The following is a 24,354-nucleotide window of genomic DNA, read 5'->3' as shown; positions in this document are numbered from 1 at the left end:
TAGTGCTCCTGGAAAGCCACTAGAGTGGACACTGAGCACATCAGCCTGCAAGAGATTGCTGCAGGCCACCTGCAGCTTGGACAGTGGAGCCAACAGAGAGAGGTAAACCCAGGGGAAAGACTGCCCCCCCCTTCCCCAAGGAGCTGATAATCCTCTTACATGAAAGCTCTTCACCTAAATGTTGGAACTGAATTTGAACAGCTATTGGATTTTTAAAACCAGCCTTCGTCCTCCAACTTATCCACTTTGAGCGCACAATGCAATGTGTTGTTTTGGTGTAGTCATGGGGTTACGCAATGGTCAGAGCTAATTTTAGAACATTTTTGTTCACTCTGAAAGAAAAACCCCCACATGCATGAGCTGTCAATCTCCCGTGCCCACCCCAACCCTCCCTCCAAAAGCCATTTGCCCCTCTGCTTCTCGTCCCTAGGGGGTTTATCTTTTGTGCACTTTTCATAGGAATGAAATTATATAATGTGTGCCTGATTTGTTTCACTTAATACAACATTTCCAAGTTTTACCTGCATGATAATACTCCATCTCTTCTTATAGACATAGTAATATTCCACACCATGCACGGATGTACTATGTTGCATTGATCTCTAGGCAAATACTTGGTTGGTTTCCACTATTTTGCATAACAATGCAATAAACACTTGTATACCATCTCAGGAAGGGTTGTTTTTATTTCTCTTGGAAGAAATCTCTAGGAGTTGAGTCACTGGGTGATATGTTTACCTTATGCTTAAACTTTTGAGGCACTGCCAAGCTGATGATATTCTACATTGCTTGCACTGTTTTTGTTTTGTTTGGTTTACATTTACATTGACTTACAAGAGCTCCAGGTTGTCCCCATCCTCACCAATACTAGCTGTCATCTGTCTTTGCTCTAACCAGTCCAGTGTGTGAAGTGGAATCTCCCGGGAGCTTTGACTTGCATTGTCTGGATGACAAGATATTGACCAACCATCTTATCATGCACATATTGGCTATTGATATATCTTCTCTGAAGAAATGTCTGTTTAGGATGACAGGCTTCATCCTAGCTTTTCAGGAGGCTGAGATTTGAGGATCTTGCTTCAAAGCCAGCCTGGGCTGAAAAGTCCATGAGATTCTTATCTCTAACTACTCTGAAAAAACCAAAGTGATACTGTGGCTCAAGTAATAGAGCGCTAGTCTTGAGCACAAAAAGGCTCGGGGATAGCACCAAAGCCCTGAATTCAAGCCCTAGGGCCAGGAAAAAAAAAAAAAAAGGAAAGAAAAAAAATATCTGTTTAAGCTGGGCACTGGTGGCTCACAGCTGTAATCCTAGCTACTCAAGAGGCTGAGATCTGAGGATCCCGGTTCAAAGCCACCTCGTACAGGAAAGTCCGTGAGACTCTTATCAGAAGTGCTGCTGTGGCCCAAGTGGTAGAGCACTCACCTTGAACTGAAGAGTTGAGGTGAGGGACAGTGCTCAGGCCCAGAGTTCAAGCCCCATGACCCACAAAAAGTCTGTTTAAATCCTTTGGGTGTTCTAAATTTGGAGTATTGCTTTTGTTTGTATGTGTGAGATGGGCCTGGAGCTTGAATTTATGGCTGAGCACTGTCCCTGAGCTTTTTTTTCCTCCAGGTTAGCACTCTAACACATGAGCCACAGCTCCATTTCTCACATTTTACTAGTTAATTGGAGATAAGAGTCTAACAGATTTTTCCTATCCAGGCTGGCTTAGAACCATGCTCCTCAGATCTCAGCCTCCAGAGAAGTTAGGATTACAGGCATGAGCCAACATGCTGAGTTTCTCTTACTTACCATAGATAATTTTCCCGATTTACATCGACAGACCCTTGGTTCCAGGATGACAATACCAGGTCCAGGGCTGGGAAGGTGGCTCAGTGGTAGAGCGCTTGCCTTGCATGCCTGAAGCCCTGGGTTCGATTCCTCAGCACCACATAAGCAGAAAAAAAAAGCTGGAAGTGGCGCTGTGGCTCAAGTGGTAGAGGGCTTGCCTTGAGCTGAAGAGCTGAGGGACAGCGCCCAGGCCCAGAGTTCAGGCCCCATGACCGGACCCAAAAAAAAAAAAAAAAATACCAGGTCCAACTTGTTCTACCATAAAAGCCCAGCGCCGACAACAATACACAGCAGGGGCTTCATAAACAACACTTCCCGATGATGATGATGATGATAATAATAATAGTAATAGGACTGGGAAAGTGGCTCAGTGGTAGAGTGCTTGCTTGCCTTGCATGCATGAGGCCCTGGGTTTGATTGATGCCTCAGCACCACATAAGCAGAAAAAGCCAGAAGTGCTGGTGTGGCTCTAGCCTTGAGCTGAAGAGCTGAAGGACAGTGCCCAGGCCCAGAGTTCAGGCTCCATGACCAACATAATAAAAATAATAATTATTATTATCATAAAAGGGACTGTAGCCTCTATTTGTCACAGCAACCTGGTTTTTGAGAGATTGCTAGCATTAATAAATCCCTACAAGTAAACATTCAGAGAAGCACCAAAAAGCCCAAGACGTACTCTAGTATCTCCACTGCCATTTCCCAGGCTGGTGCACCCCCAAAGGTACTCCCAGGGGAGTCCTGGCGACCACAGGGGGAAGCTGCAGTCTCTAAACAGAAGGGTCATCCCCGCCCCCCCACCCCTCCCCAGGCAGTTTGCTGGGCCCTCCTCCTTTTCCCCCTCCTCCCCCCTTCCTCCTCTTCCTCCCCCTCCTCCCACCCTCCTCCCCCCTCTCCTCCTCCTCCTCCTCCAACCCCTCCTCCCCCTCCCCTTCCCCCTCCCTCTCCCCTTCCCCCTCTCCCCTCTCCCCCCTCCCCCCTCCCCTCCTCCCCCCTCCTCCTCCTCTCCCTCCCCCTCCTCTCCCTCCCCCTCCCCTCCCTCCCCCTCCTCCCCCTTCCCCCTTCTCCCCCTTCCCCCTCTTCTCCCTCCCCCTCCTCCCCCCTCCCCCTCCTTTCCCTTCCCCTCCTCTCCCTCCCCCTCCCCTCCTCCCCCCTCCCCTCTTCCCCCCTCCTCCTCCTCTCCCTCCCCCTCCTCTCCCTCCCCCTCCCCTCCCTCCCCCTCCTCCCCCTTCCCCCTTCTCCCCCTTCCCCTTCCTCTCCCTCCCCCTCCTCCCCCCTCCCCCTCCTTTCCCTTCCCCTCCTCTCCCTCCCCCTCCCCTCCTCCCCCCTCCTCCTCCTCCCCCTTCCCCCTCCTCTCCCTCCCCCTCCTCTCCCTCCCCCTCCTCTCCCTCCCCCTCCTCCCCCTTCCCCCTCCTCTCCCTCCTCCTCCCCGCCCACTCTCCCCGAGGTCCCCGCGGCGGCAGCTTTGTCTTCTGCGCGGCCACCGGGAGAGCCGAGCAGCCGCGGGGAGCTGTCCAGCGCCCCGGTGCTGAAGCTCGTCCCTCCGGAGCTACGATGTGAGCCATGAGCAGAGGCGCAGCCCGGGCAGCGCGGCCATGGAGGAAGACCTGTTCCAGCTCCGGCAGCTGCCGTGAGTACCCCGGGGTGGAGGGCGGCGGGGGCGCTGGGCACGCAGCCTTTCTCCCCCGAAGCCCGCGGCCGGCCAAGGAGCGGGTGCAGCTCCGTCCCCCCGCCAGGCTCCTCGCCCCGTCCGCCGAGGGAGGAGACCAGGCCTGGAGCAGACAAGCCATTTTCCCAACCCCGGGGGGCCACAGCCGCTTCCACTGGGTTGACTCCCAGGGATTGTTTTACACCCGATCCTGATAAAGGGGAGTCGTGCCTGGGGGGAGGGGAGTCGTGTGCACCCCCCTTCCCCCCTTAAAAAAAAGGCTTCCCATTCTTAAAGAGATTGGAAGATCGGCGCTTTAAGAGAGCCTCGGCTGCCGACTGGAAATGTGGACAGAATTGATCAGGAACGCATGCCATCTGTCCTTCCCTTGGAGCCCTGCTCCCAGACTGTGACATTCCTGCTTCCTCCCCCCCCCCACCATACGCCCCCTTTTTCTGCAAGGTCTTTTGGAAAGGAATGAAAGAGGTTGCAAAGAGGTTTCTTTTTTAAAAAAAAAATGCTGAGGTTCTTTCCTTCTGAGAAGACAGGCTGGGGCACAGTGCTGCTGTTTACGGAGCATGTGCGCGAGAGAGGCTGAGCTTGGGGGTGCTGGGGGGTGCGAGGAACCTCGCCCCTTCTTCTGAATGAAAGGGGAGGATCACCCTGGGATGGAGCTGTTCGGGAAGCTACTCCAGGCAACTGGAAGAAAGGACCGGGGCCTTGGAAGGAGGGGAAAGGGGAAGTCTTACAGATCTTTCTCATTACAAGCAGATGGCGACTCTTTTAAGCTAATTCCAAAAGTAAGGCAGGGAGCATGCAAAAAAGAATGTTTGGTTTTTTTTTTTTTTGGGGGGGGGGACTGTTCTGTTTTAACTTTTAGAATCACTAGCCATTTGGATGGCAAAGTAGACTCCATATGTGTCTGATGGATGCTGTTGAACTGGAAGGCTATTTTATTGGTAGCAAGTGTGGATTTTCTTGGCTTAAAAAAAAAAAAAAAAAAAAAAAAGGTGTGTTTTTCCCTCCTGGCTACTGAGGATTTCTCCCAAGTGACTTCTGAGGTACCTTGGTTGTTTTCTGAAGGCTCTGTTACTGAGGGAGATTACAGAGACCATAACTTCACCATCGGTGTGACATTTGTGTTCATCTGAAAAATTTTTAATTAATTTAAATTTCACTTTGAAGCTTGTAGTAATTGATCCACAAATGAATACACTGCTGTATTTTACACACGGGAATGGGTTCCTGGTTATACAGTCCTGAGATTGGCTCAGGAGTATATAAAAAGGCAAATGTCTGAATGCAAATCTCCCAAGCAGAGCACAACCACTTTCTTTTAAATTAACTATGCTAGATTTCATTTCCTAAATAGCAGAGTTTCTAAGAAAATGCAATCTCTTTTTTTTTTCTTTTTCTGGTATGGAGACTTAAACTCAGGGCCCCATACTCTCACTTAGCTTTTCCATGCAAGGCTGGCTCTCTCCCACTTGAGCCAAAGCTCCATGTCTAGCCTTTTGCTGGTTAATTAGAAATAAGTGTCTCTTAGATTTGTCTGCCTGGGCTGGCTTCAAACTGTGATCCTCAGAGCTCAGCCTATTGAATAGCTCAGATTACAGGCATGAGTCACCAGCCCATGTGTTTGATTATTCTTTTTGATGTCATATATATATATATATATATATATATAATTTATTAGAAAGATCAAATTGTTTACTGCTCTGAATACTGGCTCTGAGTCAGACTTGGGTGCCAATCTTGACTGTTACTTTCAGCTGTGTGATGTAAGCAAGCATGTCAACCTTTCTGAGACTCAGTTTCCCTAGTTAGAATATTGATATCATAGCTGGGCATTTGTGGCTCACACCTGTAATCCTAGCTACTTAGGAGACTGAGATCTGAGGATCACAGTTCAAAGCCAGCCCTGACAGGAAAGTCAATGAGACTCTCATCTCCTATAAAACACCAGAAAACCAGAAGTGGCACTGTGGCTCAAGTGGTAGAGTGCTAACCTTGAGCTGAAGAACTGAGGGACAGGGCTCAGGCCCAGAGTTCAAGCCCTACAACTGACCAAAAAAAAAAAAAAGAAATTGGTATTGTGAGGTTGGCAGTGGATCTCAGAGGGGAGTATGTGCTTGGCTTACTCAAGGCCCAGGGTCTGATCCCTAGCACCAAAAATAAACAAAATTGCAACATAATAGTACATACTTCTGGTGGTTATTTTGAAGACCAAATGAGATAAATCAGCAATACATTGAAGGTTGTGGGTGTAGCTCGGTGGTAAGAGCATTTGCCTAGCATGCACAAGGCCCTGGGTTTGATCCCCAGCACTGCAAAAAGAGACAAATGTGCTAGGTACTTGATTAAGCATAAAACATCTACCACAATTAGCTATGTATTGTTGCATCACTATTATTGTGGTTTTGACGTCTGAAACATCATTTGTAAAAACAAAAGATGTCGGTTCCTTAGTGCCCGACTCACAAATGGCCATTTGAAAGCCTCCAACTACATTTGAATGGAGTCAAAAGAATCCCTGAAACATATTGCCTTCAATTTATAAAAAGGAGGCATAAGTAAAAAGCCTTGTGAGTCTGAGTGGGTTACAAATCACGACTTAGATATTTTTTTAAACCATACCTTGCATATATTATGCACAGATTGCAAGCGACAGACTTCCTGAGAACAATATGATTTAAAAAAATAATTCAGATTGCCTCAGAGAGGGATGGAACAGACTCAGTCCCGTGGGAGGCCAAGTGTGAATGGATCACACTAATCACCCGGCAGTTGACAGGGTGGGGAAGGGGTGAGGTCCCTGGGGAGATACTGCCTTCTTGAATTTGGGGCCTTCGTACAGCTCTGGGGTGTGGTTCTTTTGAGCCCCCAGCCACCCCCTGATATCTCTGTGTTGTCCTCAAAGACAGCAGCATGCACAGGAGATCTGGACCGCTAAGCTTTGGCATCATGTCTACCTTTCTGGTGCCTTTACACATGCTAGGCTAGCACTCTTTCTCTAGGCTGGATCCTCAGGCCCCAGATGACTTCTTGTTATTCTAACCATGAATGACTAGAATTGTTTGTGTTCTCATTGACAGACCTACCCATTGGTCTACCCATCCATCCATCCACCTATCTACACACCCATCCATTCACCCATCTATCCATCTACATATCCATCCATCCATCCACTTACCTACTTTTCATTTACCCACTCACCCATCCACTACCCATCCCCCACTATCCATCCATCCATCCATTCATATATCCACCCATCCATCCATCCATCCATCCATCCATCTGTCCACCCATCCACCTATACATCTATCAATCCATCTATCCATCTATCCACCCACTTGGATATTATCCATAGCATAAAGGATTCTACAACTAAGACAGAATGGTCTCTTTTATTGCCAGACCTGGGGCTTGAATTCAGGGCCTGGGCACTGTCCCTGAGCCTTTCTGTGCTCAAAGCTAGCACTCTACCACTTGAGCCACAGTGCCACTAGCTTTTTTTTAATGTGGTACTGAGGAGTCAAACCCAGGACTTCATGGTTGCTAGGCAAGCACTCTACCAAACCACATTCCCAGCCCCAACAGAATGGTCTTTGTTTTGAGCTTTCACAATCTAGAGCTGCACTGTACACTATGGTAAATACTATATGTGGCTATTTAAAATTAAATTTATAGCCAAGAGCCAGTAGCTCACATCTGTAATCCTAGCTACTCAAGAGGCTGAGATCTGGAGAAGGACAGTTTGAAGTTAGCCCCAGCAAAAAGCCAGAAGTAGACCTGTGGCTCAAGTGGTAGAGTGCCAGCCTTGAGCAGTAAAGCCTAGCAAGAGCAGAAAAGCCCCAGTACACACACACACACACACACACACACACACACACACACACACACACACACACACACAGAGATTGTCTGTTTATAGATCAACCACACCTCCAACAGTATCTCCTCCATGGGTGACAAGGACCATCTTTCCTTTGTCTGTCCCCATGCTCAGCACCCAGCCAGCCATCGGTCAGCTCTTATTGAAATAACCAAGTGATGGTGCCTGTCTCCTCCGGACTCTCTTTCTGGTGACTTCCTCACCTCCGGGGAAACCTGAGAGGCAGGAATTACCATCTCCGTTTAATACTGGGGAAACAGAGATTGAGAAAGGTGAAATAACTTTCCCAGGGTCACACAACTACTGAAGAGTGTGGCTCAGTGGTTCACACCAAAGTCAGATGCTCACCATAAGTGGACTCCTCTCCCTCCCACCCCCCAACCATGGTGGACCATCTGTCCTCACACAGGACTCTTAAGTTCAATCCTGTGGAAATTAGCTCCATTTAAGCTTCCTGTTCCCTGTGATAGATTTGTGAACTCAAGGAACAGAATTCCAGAAGCTCAGGTGAAAAGACAGAAAACTGGGAAGCCCTGAGATCCAAACCTAGTAGCACCAGAATTAAGCCAATAAATAAGTGAATCCACATTTTGTTCTTTTAAACTTCCTTATCTACATATCTTAATCAAGGACTGGGTATGGTGGCACCTATCTGCAATTAGGTAGTAGAAATTGGGGAGATTGTGGTTTGAGGCCAGCCTGGGCAAGTTAGCGAGACTGCCCACCCCTTCCCCCATCTCAACAAAGGTGTACTCATCTAAGCTACAGAGTTTATAGTTTGGAGGATAGAAGTCCAGCCTCAAGCAAAGCTGAGGCTGAGATTGAGAGGACTGTGGCTCCAGGTCTGGGCCAGCCCAAGCATCCATACAAGACCTCCTTCTCAACCAGTAGCTGAGTGCTATGATGCATGCCTCTCATCCTAGCTATGGGGAAAAGGGGATTGGGAGTACTCAGGTTCAAGCCAGCCCAGGCAGAAAAGACTGAGACTCCATTTCTATGGAAGAAGCTGAGCATAACAGCACACACCTGTCATCTCAGTGATGGTAGGAAGTGAAAAATAGGAAGATTGAAGTCCAGGCCCAATTCTAGTCAAGAAGCAAGACCTTCATTAAAAAAATAATGAGAGGGGGGCTGGGAAGGTGGCTCAGTGGTAGAGCGCTTGCCTTGCATGCCTGAGGCCCTGGGTTCGATTCCTCAGCACCACATAAGCAAAAAGAAAAAAGCCGGAAGTGGTGCTGTGGCTCAAGTGGTATAGTACGAGTCTTGAGCTGAAGAGCTGAGGGACAGCGCCCAGGCCCAGAGTTCAGGCCCCATGACTGGACCCCCCAAAAAATAATAATAATGAGAGGCTAGAGTGCTTGCCTAGCATGCATACAGCCCTGGGTTCAATTCCTCAGTACCACATAAACATAAAAAGCCGGAAGTGGCGCTGTGGCTCAAGTGGTAGAGTGCTAACCTTGAGTGAAAGAAGTTCAGGGACAGTGCTCAGGCCCTGAGTTAAAGCCCCAAGCCTGGTAATAATAATAATAATAATAATAATAATAATAATAGGTCTGGGAAGGTGGCTCAGTGGTAGAGCGCTTGCCTTGCATGCATGAGTCCATGGGTTCGATTCCTCAGCACCATATAAGCAAAAAAGGAAAAACCGGAAGTGGCGCTGTGGCTCAAGTGGTAGAGCGCTAGCCTTGAACTGAAGAGCTGAGGGACAGCGTCCAGGCCCAGAGTACAGGCCCCATGACTGGACCAAAAAATAATAATAATAATGAGAGTAGCCAGCCACTGGTGGCTCATGCCTATAATTCTAGCTATTCAGGAAGCTGAGATCTGAGAATTGTGGTTCAAAGCCAGCTTGGACAGGAAAGCCCATGAGACTCTAATCTCTAGTTAACCACCAGAAAACTGGAAATGGCACTGTGGCTCAAGTGGTAGAGCCCTCACTTTAAGCTGAAGAGCTCAGGGACAGCACCCAGGCCCAGAGTTCAAGCCCCATTACAGACAAAAAATGAGAGCAAAAAAGGGCTGGAGGTATGGCTCAAGTAGTAGAGTGCCTACATATTAACTATGATGCCCTGAGTTCAAACCCTAGTACCAACCACAACAAAAAAATAAAAACATAACAGACTACCCTAATTAAGTCAAAGGTGCTAAGGTAAGGGGCTGATGGTACATGTAAGATCTTTATGTTGACATCTATTTCCTTAAGTTATTCTCTACCTTAAATAGCAAAATTATGTAAAAGAAATGTTCCTAACTATTTTGGTAAGGTATAAGCTATATATAAAAAATACATACAACAGATGCCAAGAAATAAGTGAGGAGAGCCAGCCTGCTTGGGCCCTTATATATTAACATATGGCAGTGCTATTTGCTTTTTATTTCATATTAAGCTCCCCTCCACACACACCCCCTTAGCAAATCTTGGCTCATGTCATTGATATTTTTAGGAATCCAATTGATTCAAACATAGTCTGGGGACTGGGAATGTGACTCAGTGGTAGAGTGCTTGCCTAGCATGCATGAAGACCTGGGTTTGATTCCTCAGTAACACATAAAACAGGGAACAAAAATCCTGAAGTGGCGCTGTGGCTCAAGTGGTTAAAGCACTAGCTCTGAACAAAAGAAGATCAGAGACAGTGCCCAGGCCCTGAGTTCAGGCCCCACAACCGACAATAATAAAATGATGATGATGATGATGATGATGATGATGATGATGATGGCAGAAGATGGTGGGAGTGGAATGGTGGCTTGAATGGTAGAGCCCCTACCTAGCAAATGAGAGGCCTGGAGTTCGAGTTCTAGTACTGCCCCCCAACAAAACCCCAGGCCCTGCGGGTGCTAAGCTATCTCCTCAAAGTCACATTTAACAAAGGACCAAGATCAAGACAGAGGGTGTCGGAGGGCAGCTCCACACCTTCAGGACACCACCGCCTGCGTTGCACGAACCACAGGCAACCGACTTCCAGAGCCCAGAGGCCAAGAACCCCGAAACAGACACCGCTGTCGTTCATGCGGATAGCGAAGCCCTCGCCACCAACGCCAAACTCCACTGTTAGACCCAAGACGCAGAGGCAGTTTCTCCTCCATCAGAACTCCGCCTCCACTTAGCCACGCCCACCGCCTAGCCACGCCTGCTATTTAGCCACGCCCACCTCCCAGCCACACCTACCCAGCACATGGCCACGCCCATCTCCTAGCGACACCCAGCTCAAATAACAACCAGGAGGGGTGGGGGGCTGGGAGTTGGGACTATGACTTTGCCACAACCTAGTAGAGCCTTTGTGGGATCTTAGGCAAGCTTGTGTGGTCATGGGCAAGTTTCCAGCCTGTGTCTTCATGTGAGAAATGAGCATAGCAAAAAAAAAAAAAAAAAAAATGTAAGGGTTAAACCCAGCACGTGGCTCACAGGATCCTAGCTTCTTGGGAGGCTGAGATCTGAAGGATCATGGTTCAAGGCCAGCTAAGGCAAAAAAAAAAAAATTCAAGACACTCTCAACAGAAAAAAAGCCTGATGTGGTGTGCATCACACCTGCCATCCTACATTGGTGACCATAGCAAATAAGAGGATCAGAGTCTGCACCCTCCTGGGCCAAAACAAAACAAAAACAAAAAACAAACCCAAGATCCTATTCTCCAAATAACCAGAACTGGAAGAATGACTGAAACAGTAGCGCACCTGCCTAGCAAGAGTGAAGCCCTGAGTTCAAAACCCCAGCACTCCTGATAAATAAATCAACGAATAAAAGCCCAAATGCAGTGACCCCTGTGCAACAAACTGAAGTCTGAGTGTATCAGTCTACAATCCGTACCAGGCAGCACTTGGACTGGAACCTGGCCTCCCTGTGCCGGTCTCTAGTCAATTACCAGCAAAGCAATAAACTTGGGAAAGACCACACATTACCTGCCAAAAAAAAGAGAGAGAGAGAGGTTTCAGTGTTGGCAGAGGAAGTTCACCAGGCCCCAGTCAAGGCTCTCCACCATGCTCTCCTCAGAGTCCGGGCCGATCCACCCAGCTTCCCTTCATCGATAAAGTATGTCAGCAGCCTTCTCTCTCCTAGTAATCCTCTGTGTTCCCAACCTGGAAATTTATGTTTCTGATTTAGGGGTCAGGGAACCCAGTTCTTCCCTGTCATATTACTGGGACCAATTTCACATGGTCCCTAACTGAGCCAATTCTAGACTTAAAACCTCAGCCACCATCCAGGGCTTTTCAGAGGCCCAGGGTCCCTGCAGCTTGTCTTCCGGTGTTAGCACGTGTGTCTTGTTCTCTTTTATTCAACTTATTTTCTGGGGCAGGAAGTACAATGATTTCAACTCGCAAATCCATATCTCATTAAAACAATTTTTTTGCTCCAATAGAAAAATTCTAGAGGGCTGGAAAGGTGGCTCAGTGGTAGAGCGCTTGCCTTGCATGCTCGAGGCCCTAGGTTCGATTCCTCAGCACAACATAAGCAAAAAGAAAAAAGCCGGAAGTGGCGCTGTGGCTCAAGTGGTAGAGCGCTAGCCTTGAGCTGAAGAGCTGAGGGACAGCGCCCAGGCCCAGAGTTCAGGCCCCACGACCGAAACCCCCCACAAAAAAAATTCTAGAATTCAGATGGATTCTTGGAGGACAGGGAACAGAACACAATCTTGGATTAGAGGTTTTCCACTGGGCAGGGTGGCACAGGCCTGTAATCCTAGTATTTGTGAGGTGGAGATCAGGAAGATTGCCATTCGAGACCAGCCTGGGCATAAAAGTTCTTGAGACTGGGAGCCGGTGGCTCACACCTGTAACCCTCGCTACTCAGGAGGCTGAGATCTGAGGATCACAGTTCAAAGCCAGCCTGGGCAGGAAAGTCCATGAGACTCTTACCTCCAATAAACCACCAGAAAACTGGAAATGGCACTAAGGCTCAAGTGGTAGAGCGCTAACCTTGAGCTGAAGAGCTGAAGGACAGCGCCCAGGCCCAGAGTTCAAGCCCCACAACTGGCCAAAGGTGCCCAGTTGTTCCTTCCTGGGCGTGCAGACGGAGGAGTGGAGGCCGGGGCCGGGGCGGGTTTCCCGCAGCCAGGGGCCTCATGCTGAGTGGTTGTGGTTCCATGCAATGATTGTGGGGCCAGTCCACTCCAGTGGTGACCGCAGTATCCGTCCACCCTGGCAGCCGCCTCGGTCTGCGGCGGCCTGCTCGGGGGTGGTCACAGGGAGTGGCCCCTGGGTGTCATCTCAGACCATGTCCCCACGGTGATGCCAGGCCCGGCGCCAATGCTGAGCTGCGCTCGGGCCCAAAACAAACACCCCTTCACGTGCACGGCCGTGCACGGGAGCTGAGCAACATGCCCTGCTGCACGTGGCAGCCCTTGATGCTCAGCCCTGGACACTGTCCTGCACATACCCCTCACCCACATGCCGTGGAAGCGCCAGTCTCCCCCAGCCCCAACTCCACCAAATGGCCGCTCACCTGAGCTGGGGGCCTGGGCCATGCTGGCCATGCTGACCATGCTGACCATTACTGCCATGCTGACCACGATGGCCATGCTGTCTATGCTGGTCATGCTGACCATGCTGACCACGCTGACCATGCTGATCATGCTGGCTAAGTTGACCATGCTGGCCATGCTGACCATGCTGGCTAAGTTGACCATACTGGCCATTTTCACCATGCTGACCATGATTACCATGCTGACCATGCTGGTCATGCTGACCATGCTGGCTAAACTGACCATGCTGACCGTGCTCACCATGCTGACCATGCTGACTGTGCTAGCCATGCTGACCATGACTGCCATACTGACCATGCTCACATTGGGGGTCATGCTGGCCATGCTGGCCATGCTGACCAGGCTGGCCATGCTGTCTGTGCTGTCCGTGCTGTCCGTGCTGGCCATGCTGATGGGCCGCACTGTCCCCCGCAGGGTGGTGAAGTTCCGGCGCACTGGGGAGAGCGCGAGGTCGGAGGAGGACGCGGCCTCGGGGGAGCATGAGGTCCAGATCGAGGGCGTCCGCGCCGGCCTCGAGGCAGTGGAACTGGACGACGGGGCCGCCGTGCCCAAGGAGTTCGCCAACCCCACGGATGGTGAGGGGCCCACATGCCCAGGCCGCCTCCCCGGGGGCCTCCGTCAGCTGGCATGAAGGGGTGCGGGGAGGGCACAGAGGGCCCCCCGGGGTGACACTGGAAATGGGGGTGCCACTGTGTCACAATCCCTGCCAGGCAGCATCACCACACACTTGGCTGAGGACAAAGCCATAATAGTGGTGATGATGGTGCTGGTGCTGGTGATGGTGGTGGTGATGATGGTGATGGTGGTGATGGTGATGATGATGGTGATGATGGTGGTGGTGATGACTGTAGTGATCTCCAGACTTCACAAGTTTGTCTGTGCCTCGGCTCCTGCACACCGTCCAGCACACCGCACTCTCTGGCCGCCGCGTTTTATTCAGCATGCCCCCGGCACATGTGTCACGCTGTTTACCTCAGCCCGAGAGGAAGATGTTTCTTGAAAAACACTCAGAAGTTATAGAAACATCCAGAAGTGGGAAGACAAGCATTATTCTCAAAGACAAGCCACCTCGCCCATGGCCTGTGGACGTCCACTTGGCCTTTGTCCCCACGCATCAGTCATGTGCTGGGGCACGCATTTGTGCACGTTGAGATGTGCTCTTGCATACCTTTTTATTTGGGTTGGCCTCGAATTGTGATCCTCCCAACCTTTGTCTCCCAAGTGGCTAGGATTACAGGTGTGAGCCAGCATGCCCACTGGCACATTCTTTTTAACAGTTGGTTCTTATTTCATCGTGTGTGTGTGTGTGTGTGTGTGTGTGTGTGTGTGTGTGTGTGTGTGTGTGTGTATCACAACTCATTTAAGCGCTTGATAGACTTTCTGAAAGGCACTTCCAGGATGAGGTCGGAACTAGACACAGCCCAGACCGTTAGGGAAGCACACAGGTCCCGCTTCCCGGCCCCCTCTCCTTCTCAGATACCTTCATGGTGGAAGACGCGGTGGAAGCGATTGGGTTTGGAAAATTCCAGTGGAAGCTGTCTGTTCTCACCGGCTTGGCTTGGGCAAGTATTTGGGGGAGTGTGTCTCCAGGGGTCCCCTCATGCTGCTCAAATGGGTTTCCATGTAAGGTTCAGGAATCTGCCCCCCGCCCCACACACACCACTACCACAAAAGACAATTTATCTTTGGCTTTAAGGAGATCTCCAGCCCTAACTCAGATCTCCACATGGGGGCGGCCTGATCTCCATTTACTAGTATAGGAGGCATGCGAACTATTTTTCCAAATGGATCATCATTTCTCCCTATCTATCATTTCTTGCTCCAGTCTGTTGTTTTTGTTTTGTGCCAGTCCTGGGGTTTGAACTCAGGACCTGGGCACTGTCCCTGAGCTTCTCTGTGCTCAAGGCTTGCGCTCTATCACTTGAGCCACAGATCCATTTCCGTTCTTTATTTTTTCTTCTTCCTGGTGATGAACTGGAGATCAGAGTCTCATGGGACTTTCTTGCCCTGGCTGGCTTTGAACCTCCATTCTCAGATCGCAGCCTCCTGAGTAGCTAGGATTACAGGTGTGAGCCACCGGTGCCCAACTTCTCTAGTCTGCTTTTAAACTCTAGTTTATAATATTCTGTCTAGTCCTGAAAAGATACTTAGTTACTAGGGCTTTCTAGTGTGTTTTAATATGCTTTACTTATTTCTTGTTATTAGTTATTACTATACAGGGGGTTGTCATTTCATAAATCAGATAATGAATACATTTATTTTTTTTGGATGACCTCACCCCTTCCTTCACTTTTCCCCAGTTTAAAAAAAAATTCACGCTTGTTAAATATCCAGAGACTTCTACACAGGCAACCTACCATCCCAAAACAAACTAGTGTTTATTTACATCAGAGAATAGGGAAGAAACTTTTTTTTTTTTTTTTTTGCCAGGCTTAAACTCAGGGCCTAGGCACTGTCCCTGAGCTGGTTTTGCTCTAGGCTAGCACTCTGCCACTTGAGCCACAGCGCCACTTCCAGCTTTTTCTGTGTATGTGGGTACTGAGGAATTGAACCCAGGGCTTCATGCAGGCTAGGCAAGCACTCTACCACGGAGCCACCTTCCTAGCCTTGTTATTGTTAAGTATGGGAAAAATAGAGTAAACATTCCCCGTCTCTGTGGGTCCCTGCCTGGCAATTCAGGTCTTTGACCACTGGAGGGAGCCCCGCTCAGCTGTCCCCAGCACAGGGTGGTACTGGGATTTGAACTCAGGGCCTCACCCACCTCCTTCCCCCCTGCAGATGGCGGATGCCATGGAGATGATGATCCTCAGCGTCCTGGCACCACAGCTGCACTGCGAGTGGCAGCTGCCCAGCTGGCAGGTGGCGCTGCTGACCTCGGTAAGGCGGCCCGGTGTGGCGGTGTCCACTTCTGGTCCTCTGGGTAGCCTTGAAGGATGTCCCTGGTTCCCTGGGCGGGACTTCCTGTAGTCGCTCCCTCCCCTAACTCCCATCTCCTGGCTGGTTCACGGCAGACACTGCCCCAATTCAGAGTCCAGTATGGGGCCCCCAGACATCCACCATGGACCCCTCCTACAGGGACCCCGCCCCCTCAGCTCGCTCCTCTCACCCAGGGGTGGGTTGAAGATCAAAGCCAAAGCCGGTACAGAGCTGGCACGTTGCAGGTGCTGAGAAATAGTACTCGGTGCTGCGGTCTGGACCGAGGGCCTAGCGGAGGACAGGGCTGAGCCCTCTGCTTTTGCTAGGGGATGGACTTTCTAAATGGGACGGGAGCCACCAGGCCAGCGTGAAGATCGCTCCAAAGCAAATACTTAGTGAGTTCCTGCAAGGCCAAGGGCTTAAGCCACGTTGTAGAAACAGTATGCATTGCCTAGTCTACAGTGGGCCTGCGGGGGTGGGTCTCCCGCTAACTGAGAAAAATGAGGCACAGAGAGATTGAGCCACTCCCTCATGGTCACACAGCCTGGCTGGTGGCAGAGATAGCAATTGTTAACAAGGGGAGAATGAAGGTATTATTATTATTGTTGTTGTTGCTATTGATAACTGTTGGAATAGCTTGAGTGCCTTCTACAACAAAACACAGCCTAAGGTCAGCAAGAAGGCCACTTGGGCTCAGTGACACAGCCACTGGAACTGTGACCTTGAGCCCAGGCTCCGAGGCTTACACCTGTAATCCAGAGGATTAAGGTTAGAAATCCAGACAGGAAAAAGTCCAAGAGATGCCGTCTCCAAGGAGCCAGCAACTACCTCCAGAGCTAGAAGCCGTGGGCCAGCAAGCCAAGCTAGTTGGGAAGCCATGAATTCAAGCCCTGGTACCACCCAAACCCAAACCCCAAATCATAAAACCAGAGTCCACGCCTGGGCCCCCCTCCCCCGGCGGCAAATATAGGTGCCTCCTCATTCCTGGGTGTGAGGTCACGGGGCAGGATGTGTGATGTCACCGGTGGGCAGCATGACGTCACATCTCTCTCTCTTTGCACCCCCAGGTGGTCTTCGTAGGCATGATGTCCAGCTCCACGCTCTGGGGTAACATCTCAGACCAGTACGGCAGGAAAACAGTAAGGCAACCTCCTCCCAAGGCGCATGCGCTCCGTGTGTCCCCCCCCCCCCACCGCCGGGACCCAAGGATGGGCATCTCAGGGTCAAGATGATGCTCCTGGGCCAGCTGGGGTCCCCTGGACATCCTCAGGCCTTCCTGGGGCACCTGAAGGGTGGCAGCGCAGCCAGATGGAGAGGCAGGGCCCCGTGCGCCGCTGGCAGCTGTAGACGGCTTGTATCTGCTATCTGCTGGCTTACCCCACCCCCACCTCGCCTAGCCGCCTTCCCACTCCATCGTGGGATCACTGCCAAGTCACCACCACTGTGGTGGTGAACACCTGTAAGACCAGCACTCAGAAGACACAGGCAGGAGGGTTGAGAGTTTGAGGCCAGCCTATACCGAGAGACCCTGAATCAAAATGTAGGAAAAGAGCCTGGTGCACATGTCCCAGGGCTAGAATCTTAGCTATTTAAGAGGCTGAGATCTGAAGATGGAGATTCAAAAACCTTCCCAGGAAGTCACGTCTGAGATACTCTATCTCCAATTAATCAGCAAAAAGCTGGAAGTGGAAATGTAGCTCAAGTGGTAGAGCACCAGCCTTGAGTGGAAAAGCCAAGAGAGTGTGAGACCTTAGTTCAAGCACAGTACTGGCTCAAAAAAAAAAAATCAAGAAAAGAAATAAAAGAGCCTGGTGCTGGTGGCTCACATCGGTAATCCTAGCTACTCCGGAGGCTGAGATAGGAGGATTGTGGTTCAAAGCCAGCCTGGGCAAGAAAGTCTGTGAAGCTCTTTATTTCCATTTAACCACCAGAAAACTGGAAGTTGAGCTGTGGCTCAAAGTGGTAGAATGCTAGCCTTAAGCAAAAGAGCTCAGGGACAGCATCCAGGTCCTGGATTCAAGTCCCACAATGAACAAAAAACATAAAGAAATAAAAAGAGGGAGAGAGGGAGGAAAGGATTCTTGACTGTGAAGCAGTGAGAACACATCAGTTCTTTTTGGGCCTCAGTTTCCTTATTGATACCAGAGGAGGTTAGAATAGCTACCATTAACTACATTTCCCAGACTGAAGGACACCGGAGGCTTCTGTGCCTCTTCTAATCACTCAGTAATTTGGTCAGTTTTTACCCTCACGGACACAGACAACTTTAGGAAGTGGGGAGAGGACTTGTTTTAGCTTCTGGTTTCACAGGGTTCAGGTCCCAGTCCTGGCTCTGTCGTTAGAATGGAGTAGGGAATAGGAGGAGGAGAAGGGGGGAGGAGGAAAGGGGAGGAGAGGGAGGAGAAGGAGGAGAAAGAAGGGAAGAAGGAACAAAAAGAAGGAGGGAGCAGGGAGCAGGGGAGAGGAGGAGGAGGGGACAGGAAGAGGGAGGAGGGAGCGGGGAGAGGGGGAGGACCGTGGAGGAGACTAATCCCCCTGCTGTTAGGAAGCTAACTGAAGGAACAGGGGTGAGGGATGAGTTTGAAAGCCTTGACACACATACCCGCTCCCAGTGACTCCCTCCAGCTAGATCTCACTCACTAAAGTTTCCAGAACCTCCCAGAATAGTGCCACCAGCTATGGAACAACATAGGAGTCTTTTAAAAGGGATACAACATTTCCAAACTGTCAGAAAAAGTAGAAACATGGATTTGAAGAGCCAGAAAAAACCTCTTGGAATGGTGCTGTGATGGATTAGTGATGTCTGCCCTGGGCACGGGGTCTACAATGTGGAATGATTGCTACACACTGAAGAAAGAGGCCAAACCTGTCTTGTTCTCTAAAATGGTCCCGGGTCTGATGCAGTACCTGGTTCATCACAGATCCGAAATAAAGACTTCCAGGCTGCTATTTCCTGTCCCTTTCACACCAGCAGCTGACTCTACTGATGAATGTTCCCAGTTTACTTATAGCAAAGGGCCCTGACTGTCCTAGGAAGAGTGAGTATTCTGCCATCCAGGATGGTCGCTCCTCTCTCTGTGCCCAGGAGAACGTAAAGAAGAGCAATGGAAGCTTGCATTTTAAAAAGGTGTGTGTGTGTGTGTGTGTGTGTGTGTGTGTGTGTGTGTGTGTTGCCAGTCCCGGGGCTTGAACTCAGGGCCTGGGTGCTGTCTCTGAGCTTCTTTTTGCTCAAGGCTCTACCACTTTGAGCCACAGCTCCACTTTTGGTTTTCTGGTGGTTCATTGGAGATAAGAGTCTCACAGAGGGCTGGGAAGGTGGCTCAGTGGTAGAGCGCTTGCCTTGCATGCATGAGGCCCTGGGTTCGATTCCCCAGCACCACATAAGCAAAAAGAAAAAAGCCGGAAGTGGTGCTGTGGCTCAAGTGGTAGAGCGCTAGCCTTGAGCTGAAGAGCTGAGAGACAGCGCCCAGGCCCAGAGTTCAGGCCCCACGACTGGACCAAAAAAAAAAAAGAGTCTCACAGACTTTCCTGCCTGGGCTGGCTTCGATCCATGATCCTTAGATCTCAGCCTCCTGAGTAGCTAGAGTGACAGGTGTGAGCTTCCAGCGCCCAGCTGTAGTGGGGTTTTTGGTAAAGACATAACTCCTGTGGAATATGGCTGCATTTTCCATCTTCTAGAAGAATGAGGAGGGGGATGTTTGGCCGTGTTTAGACACATTTTGGGCTGTGACAACTAGGAAAAAGGGCCCCTCTTTGGTAGAAACTGAGGATGCAGGATACACCTCCCAGACGGAGAAGGAAGGACCCAGACCAAGCCATCACCGGCAAGATTGACAAAAGGGTGAAAAGTACTCTGCGAAGCCAAACTGCAGTATTTCAGAGCGCTCATCTCACACCTCCTTCTCCATCTCCGGGGACTGCCCAGCCCGCCTTGGCTTCCTTCCTACAAGTCACTCGTGTCGGCCAGGGGGCTGCTCCGTCTTTGCCAGGAGATGGCCTGGGCGCTGAGGCAGGCCAGTTCCAATCCCAGGCCTCGCCCCGGTGTCTCAGCATGTTCATTCCAAAGTGGGAGAAAGCAGCATCTCCCAGGGGCTATGCTTAAGGGGAAACAGCTTTGCCCAGAAAGTTCTTGGCACTGAGAAAGAGTTCTGTTGTTACTCCCAGCACTGGCCAAGCCTGTGTGGAACCCACCGAGGTTGTATTAAGTAACGTAAAGATGCACGCGCCTCTGCCTCCACAGCTGCGTGTGACCTTCACTGTGACCTTGGAGGTAGAAGTGAATTCTCCCGCAGAATGCAGCTGATTGGTTGGGATGTCCATCCATCTCCAATAGGGAGGGCTTCTGGGCAGAGGGGCTGCCCATGGTTTCCTACCATTCTCCTGGCCAGCGGACTACGTTTGACCCTGACATGATACTGGTGGCCCCCATGTGGCACAGCTGCTGTGGTTAGCTGGATTCCAGCCACACCTCAGGCAACAGGGAGCTGGCCACCCTTAGAAAGCAGCTCAAGCCTAGTGCCAGTCTGGTGCCAGCTGTTTGCCAGTCCCTACAGGAGGGTCAGGTGGTGCAGGGCCCTGGAGGAACCTGTGACTGGGCTCTCCCTTCCTGCAGGGACTGAAGATCAGCGTCCTCTGGACCCTCTACTACGGTGTCCTCAGTGCATTTGCACCCGTGTACAGCTGGATCCTGGTGCTCCGAGGCCTGGTGGGCTTTGGGATCGGAGGAGTCCCCCAGTCGTAAGTAAATGCCCCACTCTCACCCTCCAGCCAGGTAGACATGCAGGCAGGCAACTGGTCAACCTTCCCTATGCACAGGTTCAAAAACCAACGCAGACCAAGCCAGGTGCTGGTGCTCACACCTGTCATCCTAGCTACTCAAGAGGCTGAGATAGAAGGAGTGTGGCACAAAGCCAGACCAAGCAGGAAAGTCCATGAGACTCTTATTTCCGATGAACCACCGAAAAAGCCAGAAGTGGTGCTGTGGCTCAAAGTGGTAAACTGCTAGCCTTGAGCCAAATTGCTCAGGGACAATGCCCAGGGGATGAGTTCAAGCCTCATGACTGACCAAAAAGAGAGAGAAGGAAGGAAGGAAGGAAGGAAGGAAAGGAAAGAAAAGCTGGGTGCTGGTGGCTCACACCTGTCATCCCAGATACTCAGGAGGCTGAGATCTGAGGATCCAGGTTCAAAGCCAGCCTGGGCAGGAAAGTCCATGAGACTCTTATCTCGGAAACCTGAAAGTAACGCTGTGGCTCAAGTGGTAGAGTGCCCGCCTTGAGCTGAAGAGCTCAGGGACAGTGCCCAGGCCCAGAGTTCAAGCCCCATGACCAACAAAAAAGAAAAAAAAAAAGAAAGAAAAAAGAAAGAACAGGAGGGTGCGTGTAGACTGCACAAATGCTGTAGTTTTATTAAAGGGACCTGAGTGTCCTTTGGGTTTTCTGCAGAATGTCCCATAGTTACCAGGAGATGCTCTCATTCCTCAGGGCTTTGGCGACTCAGGGGAGGCTCTGTGGGGCTGCATTAGAAGCTACAGTGAACTATGAGAGCAAGGTTGACATCTCTAACATAACCATAACACACAGGTCATAACAGTAACCACTTGAGCCACAGCATCCCTTCTGGCTTTTTACTGGTTAATTGGAGCTAAGAGGCTCACACACTTTCCTGCCCAGGCTGGCTTTGAACTTCAATCCTCAGACCTCAGTCTCCTGAGTAGCTAGGGTTACAGGTATGAGCAGTGGAGATCCAGTTAAGCTATGATTTGAGTCTCCAAACCCTGTCCCTTCATGACTCCATGACCCAGCTCAAACAAAACCCAGGGCAAACAAAAACTGCACGCAAAATTACAGAAGAAATACTTAGCCACCCCAGAGACTGCCTGCTCTTTAGCACTTTACATAAAAACAATTATGTCTTAATTAGACAACGTTCTTATTAGATATAAAAATGACTCCCTAATGTTCATTATTGGGAGGCACTTAGTTGGAGATATTTTATGCAATTAAATGCAATTAAGCATTCTCATTCATTTAGAATAGCTTTACCCAATCATGACTGCTCCCCACACCATCTGAGTAAGATTGTTCTGTGTAGCTTAAAAAAAAAACAAAACTCAGTAATATCTGGAAGTCTTTGTGAGTGTATTAGTCTGTTTTCCCTTGCTAATGAAGGTTGATTTATTTTTTTAATTTTTATTTTTGCTGGTCTTGGGGTTTGAACTCGGGGCCTGGAGGCTTTCCCTGAGTGTTTTGCTCAATGTTAGCATTCTACCACTTGAGCCATAGCTCCACTTCTGGCTCTGTGTGTGTGTGTGTGTGTGTGTGTGTGTGTGTGTGTGTGTGTGTGTGTGTGTGTGTGTGTGTGTGTGTGTGTGTTAACTGAGATGGAGTCTTAGGAGCTTTTCTTTTTTTTCCCTGTGCTAGTCTCAAACCTTGATCCTCTGATCTCTGCCTCCCAAGTAGTTAATCACAGGCTGGGGTCCAAGCACCCAGCGTCTCCGCTTCTTTTTCTGCATCTACCAGGGTTCCAACATGGGAGGCTCTCACTGGGGGACCTTATCTAACTCCAACCACCTCCCCAAAGCTCTCACTTCTGGACACAGAATTGGGTTAAATTTCCACCCTCTGAAGACTTTGCTGTGAGATGAAAGATCTTCGGGGACACACCTGAACCTTATATAAAAGTTGCTGTGATTTTGGCATCAGTAAATACAAATCATGGGGCTGGGCATGTGGCTTAGTGGTAGAGTACTTGCCTAGCATGCACAAAGCCCTGGGTTCAATTCCTCAGTACCACATAAATAGAAAAAGCTGGAAGTGGTGCTGTGGCTCAAGTAATAGAGTGCTAACCTTGAGCAAAAGAAGCTCAGGGACAGTGCCCAGGCCCTGAGTTCAAACCCCAGGACTGGCTAAATAAATAAATACAAATCATATTAGTGACGGGAAACCAATTCCTCTGCTCGTGTTCCTCCTCCCCTTGCTCTGTATGTTCCTTCATTTTTTCCCCTAGAGTTAAGGAATCCACAGTGGCGATAAAAAAACAAGTATAACATTTACTAACGACAGTGCCCACTGTAACCCGGCGAATCCATGGGTCAATGCGGGAGCTGGTGCTCAGGGCTCCTAGGTTGCTTGCTTAAGGTCAGACAGCCACAGGGTGAAGTGCGGGGTCAGCTTTTTGCCTTGTGATAAACTGTCACAACCATCATGGCTGAAGACAATGATTTCTTTAGCTCCCAAGTTCAGCAACTGGGGAACTGAGCAGTCTTTCCTAAGTCTTCCATCAACCCATGGGTGAGATCAGGGCTGGTGAGTCCAGCAAGGCTAGGTCCTATTTGTCTCTGCCCTGTAGGCCTCTCCGTGGAGAGCCAGGATCTGAGACAGCAAAGCCTTCTGCCATCAAATCTTGCAACTAGTAAAAGCTTCTGCTCACAGCTAGATTTGACCGGGACAGATAGCACTTTTCTTCCAGCAGAGGGCGCCATGTGCAGCAGCAGAGCGGCTGACAAGGTTTCCCTATCTGAGTGCTAGCTGGTCGGGATGCTAAGTACCCACCCAGCCCTGGGTGTGTGTGGCTCAGTAGGTAGAGTACACACTTAGCTGGATTCCATCTTCAGCACCTAAGTAAGTAAAGAAATTAATGAAAAAAAGAAATAAAGCATAAGAAAGCAAAAAGAAGAAGAAGAAGAAGAAGAAGAAGAAGAAGAAGAAGAAGAAGAAGAAGAAGAAGAAGAAGAAGAAGAAGAAGAAGAAGAAGAAGAAGAAGAAGAAGAAGAAGAAGAAGAAGAAGAAGAAGAAGAAGAAGAAGAAGAAGAAGAAGAAGAAGAAGAAGAAGAAGAAGAAGAAGAAGAAGAAGAAGACGACGACGACGACGACGACGAAGTTAACACCCTAAGCCTGGTGCCAGTGGCTCACGCCTGTAATCCTAGCTACTCAGGGAGGCTGAGATCTGAGGATTGTGGTTCAAAGCCAGCCCAGACAGGAAAGTCTGTGAGACTCTTATCTCCAATAAACCAACAGAAAACCAGAAGTGGCACTGTGGCTCAAGTGGTAGAGTGCTTGCCTTGAGCTGAAGAGCTGAGGGACAGCACCCAAGCCCAGAGTTCAAGCCCCATGACCCCCCCCACCAAAAAATAAAATAAAAAAGAAAGAAATTAATACCCCAGGTAGCTTTCCACCAAAACCTTGATTTTTCCCACCCAGGGCTTGTGTTCTACCACTGAAACCATACCTACACTTGGAAGGCTTGTCTTTGAGACCTGCCTCTGATTGGCTCAGAAACCCATGTTTGTTTGTTTGTTTGTTTTGTCCAGGACCTGGACTGGAACTCTGTCTGATGCTTGCTTTCACTCATTAGCTGGTGCTCTACTACTTGAGCTACACTTTCAAACCCCCTAGACCCATGTTTACTCCACTCTTTCCTCCAAAGAAATGACAAATGAAAGTCATGGGTCATTTCTTCTTTCCAAGCACATGAATGAAATGCAACTCTGCAATTGCCCTGTGTGTTAAAAATGTGCTTATTTGCCAGGCGATTTATTTATTCCAGAATCAGCTGCTTCTTGGCATGGCTAATTTCATTATTGCTCATTCCTTT

At 49.7% G+C, this 24,354-nt stretch overlaps 1 protein-coding gene and 1 non-coding gene across 2 annotated transcripts in view; both read left to right on the top strand.

Annotated features, from left to right (window-relative positions):
* Window positions 1-3,274: 3,274 nt before the first annotated feature.
* Window positions 3,275-24,354, top strand: part of LOC138829823 (synaptic vesicle 2-related protein-like) — a 41,596-nt gene continuing 20,516 nt past the window's right edge. Inside the window, exons 1-6 of the mRNA XM_070026350.1 lie at window positions 3,275-3,458; window positions 13,261-13,421; window positions 14,323-14,408; window positions 15,625-15,723; window positions 16,830-16,901; window positions 20,375-20,499. Of these exons, the coding sequence (XP_069882451.1) occupies window positions 3,424-3,458; window positions 13,261-13,421; window positions 14,323-14,408; window positions 15,625-15,723; window positions 16,830-16,901; window positions 20,375-20,499 (578 nt within the window). The 5' untranslated portion in view covers window positions 3,275-3,423. The remainder of the gene's footprint in view (window positions 3,459-13,260; window positions 13,422-14,322; window positions 14,409-15,624; window positions 15,724-16,829; window positions 16,902-20,374; window positions 20,500-24,354) is intronic.
* Trnaa-agc (transfer RNA alanine (anticodon AGC)) lies at window positions 5,736-5,809 on the top strand. Its single transcript has one exon. It is a non-coding gene; the product is annotated as a tRNA-Ala (tRNA).

The sequence above is a fragment of the Dipodomys merriami genome, unplaced genomic scaffold (genome assembly GCF_024711535.1).
Source record: "Dipodomys merriami isolate MVZ:Mamm:240054 unplaced genomic scaffold, mDipMer1.0.p SCAF_177, whole genome shotgun sequence".
NCBI lineage: Eukaryota > Metazoa > Chordata > Mammalia > Rodentia > Heteromyidae > Dipodomys > Dipodomys merriami.
The sequence above is the reverse complement of the archived record's forward strand: the minus strand, read 5'-3'. Positions and strand labels throughout refer to the sequence as shown.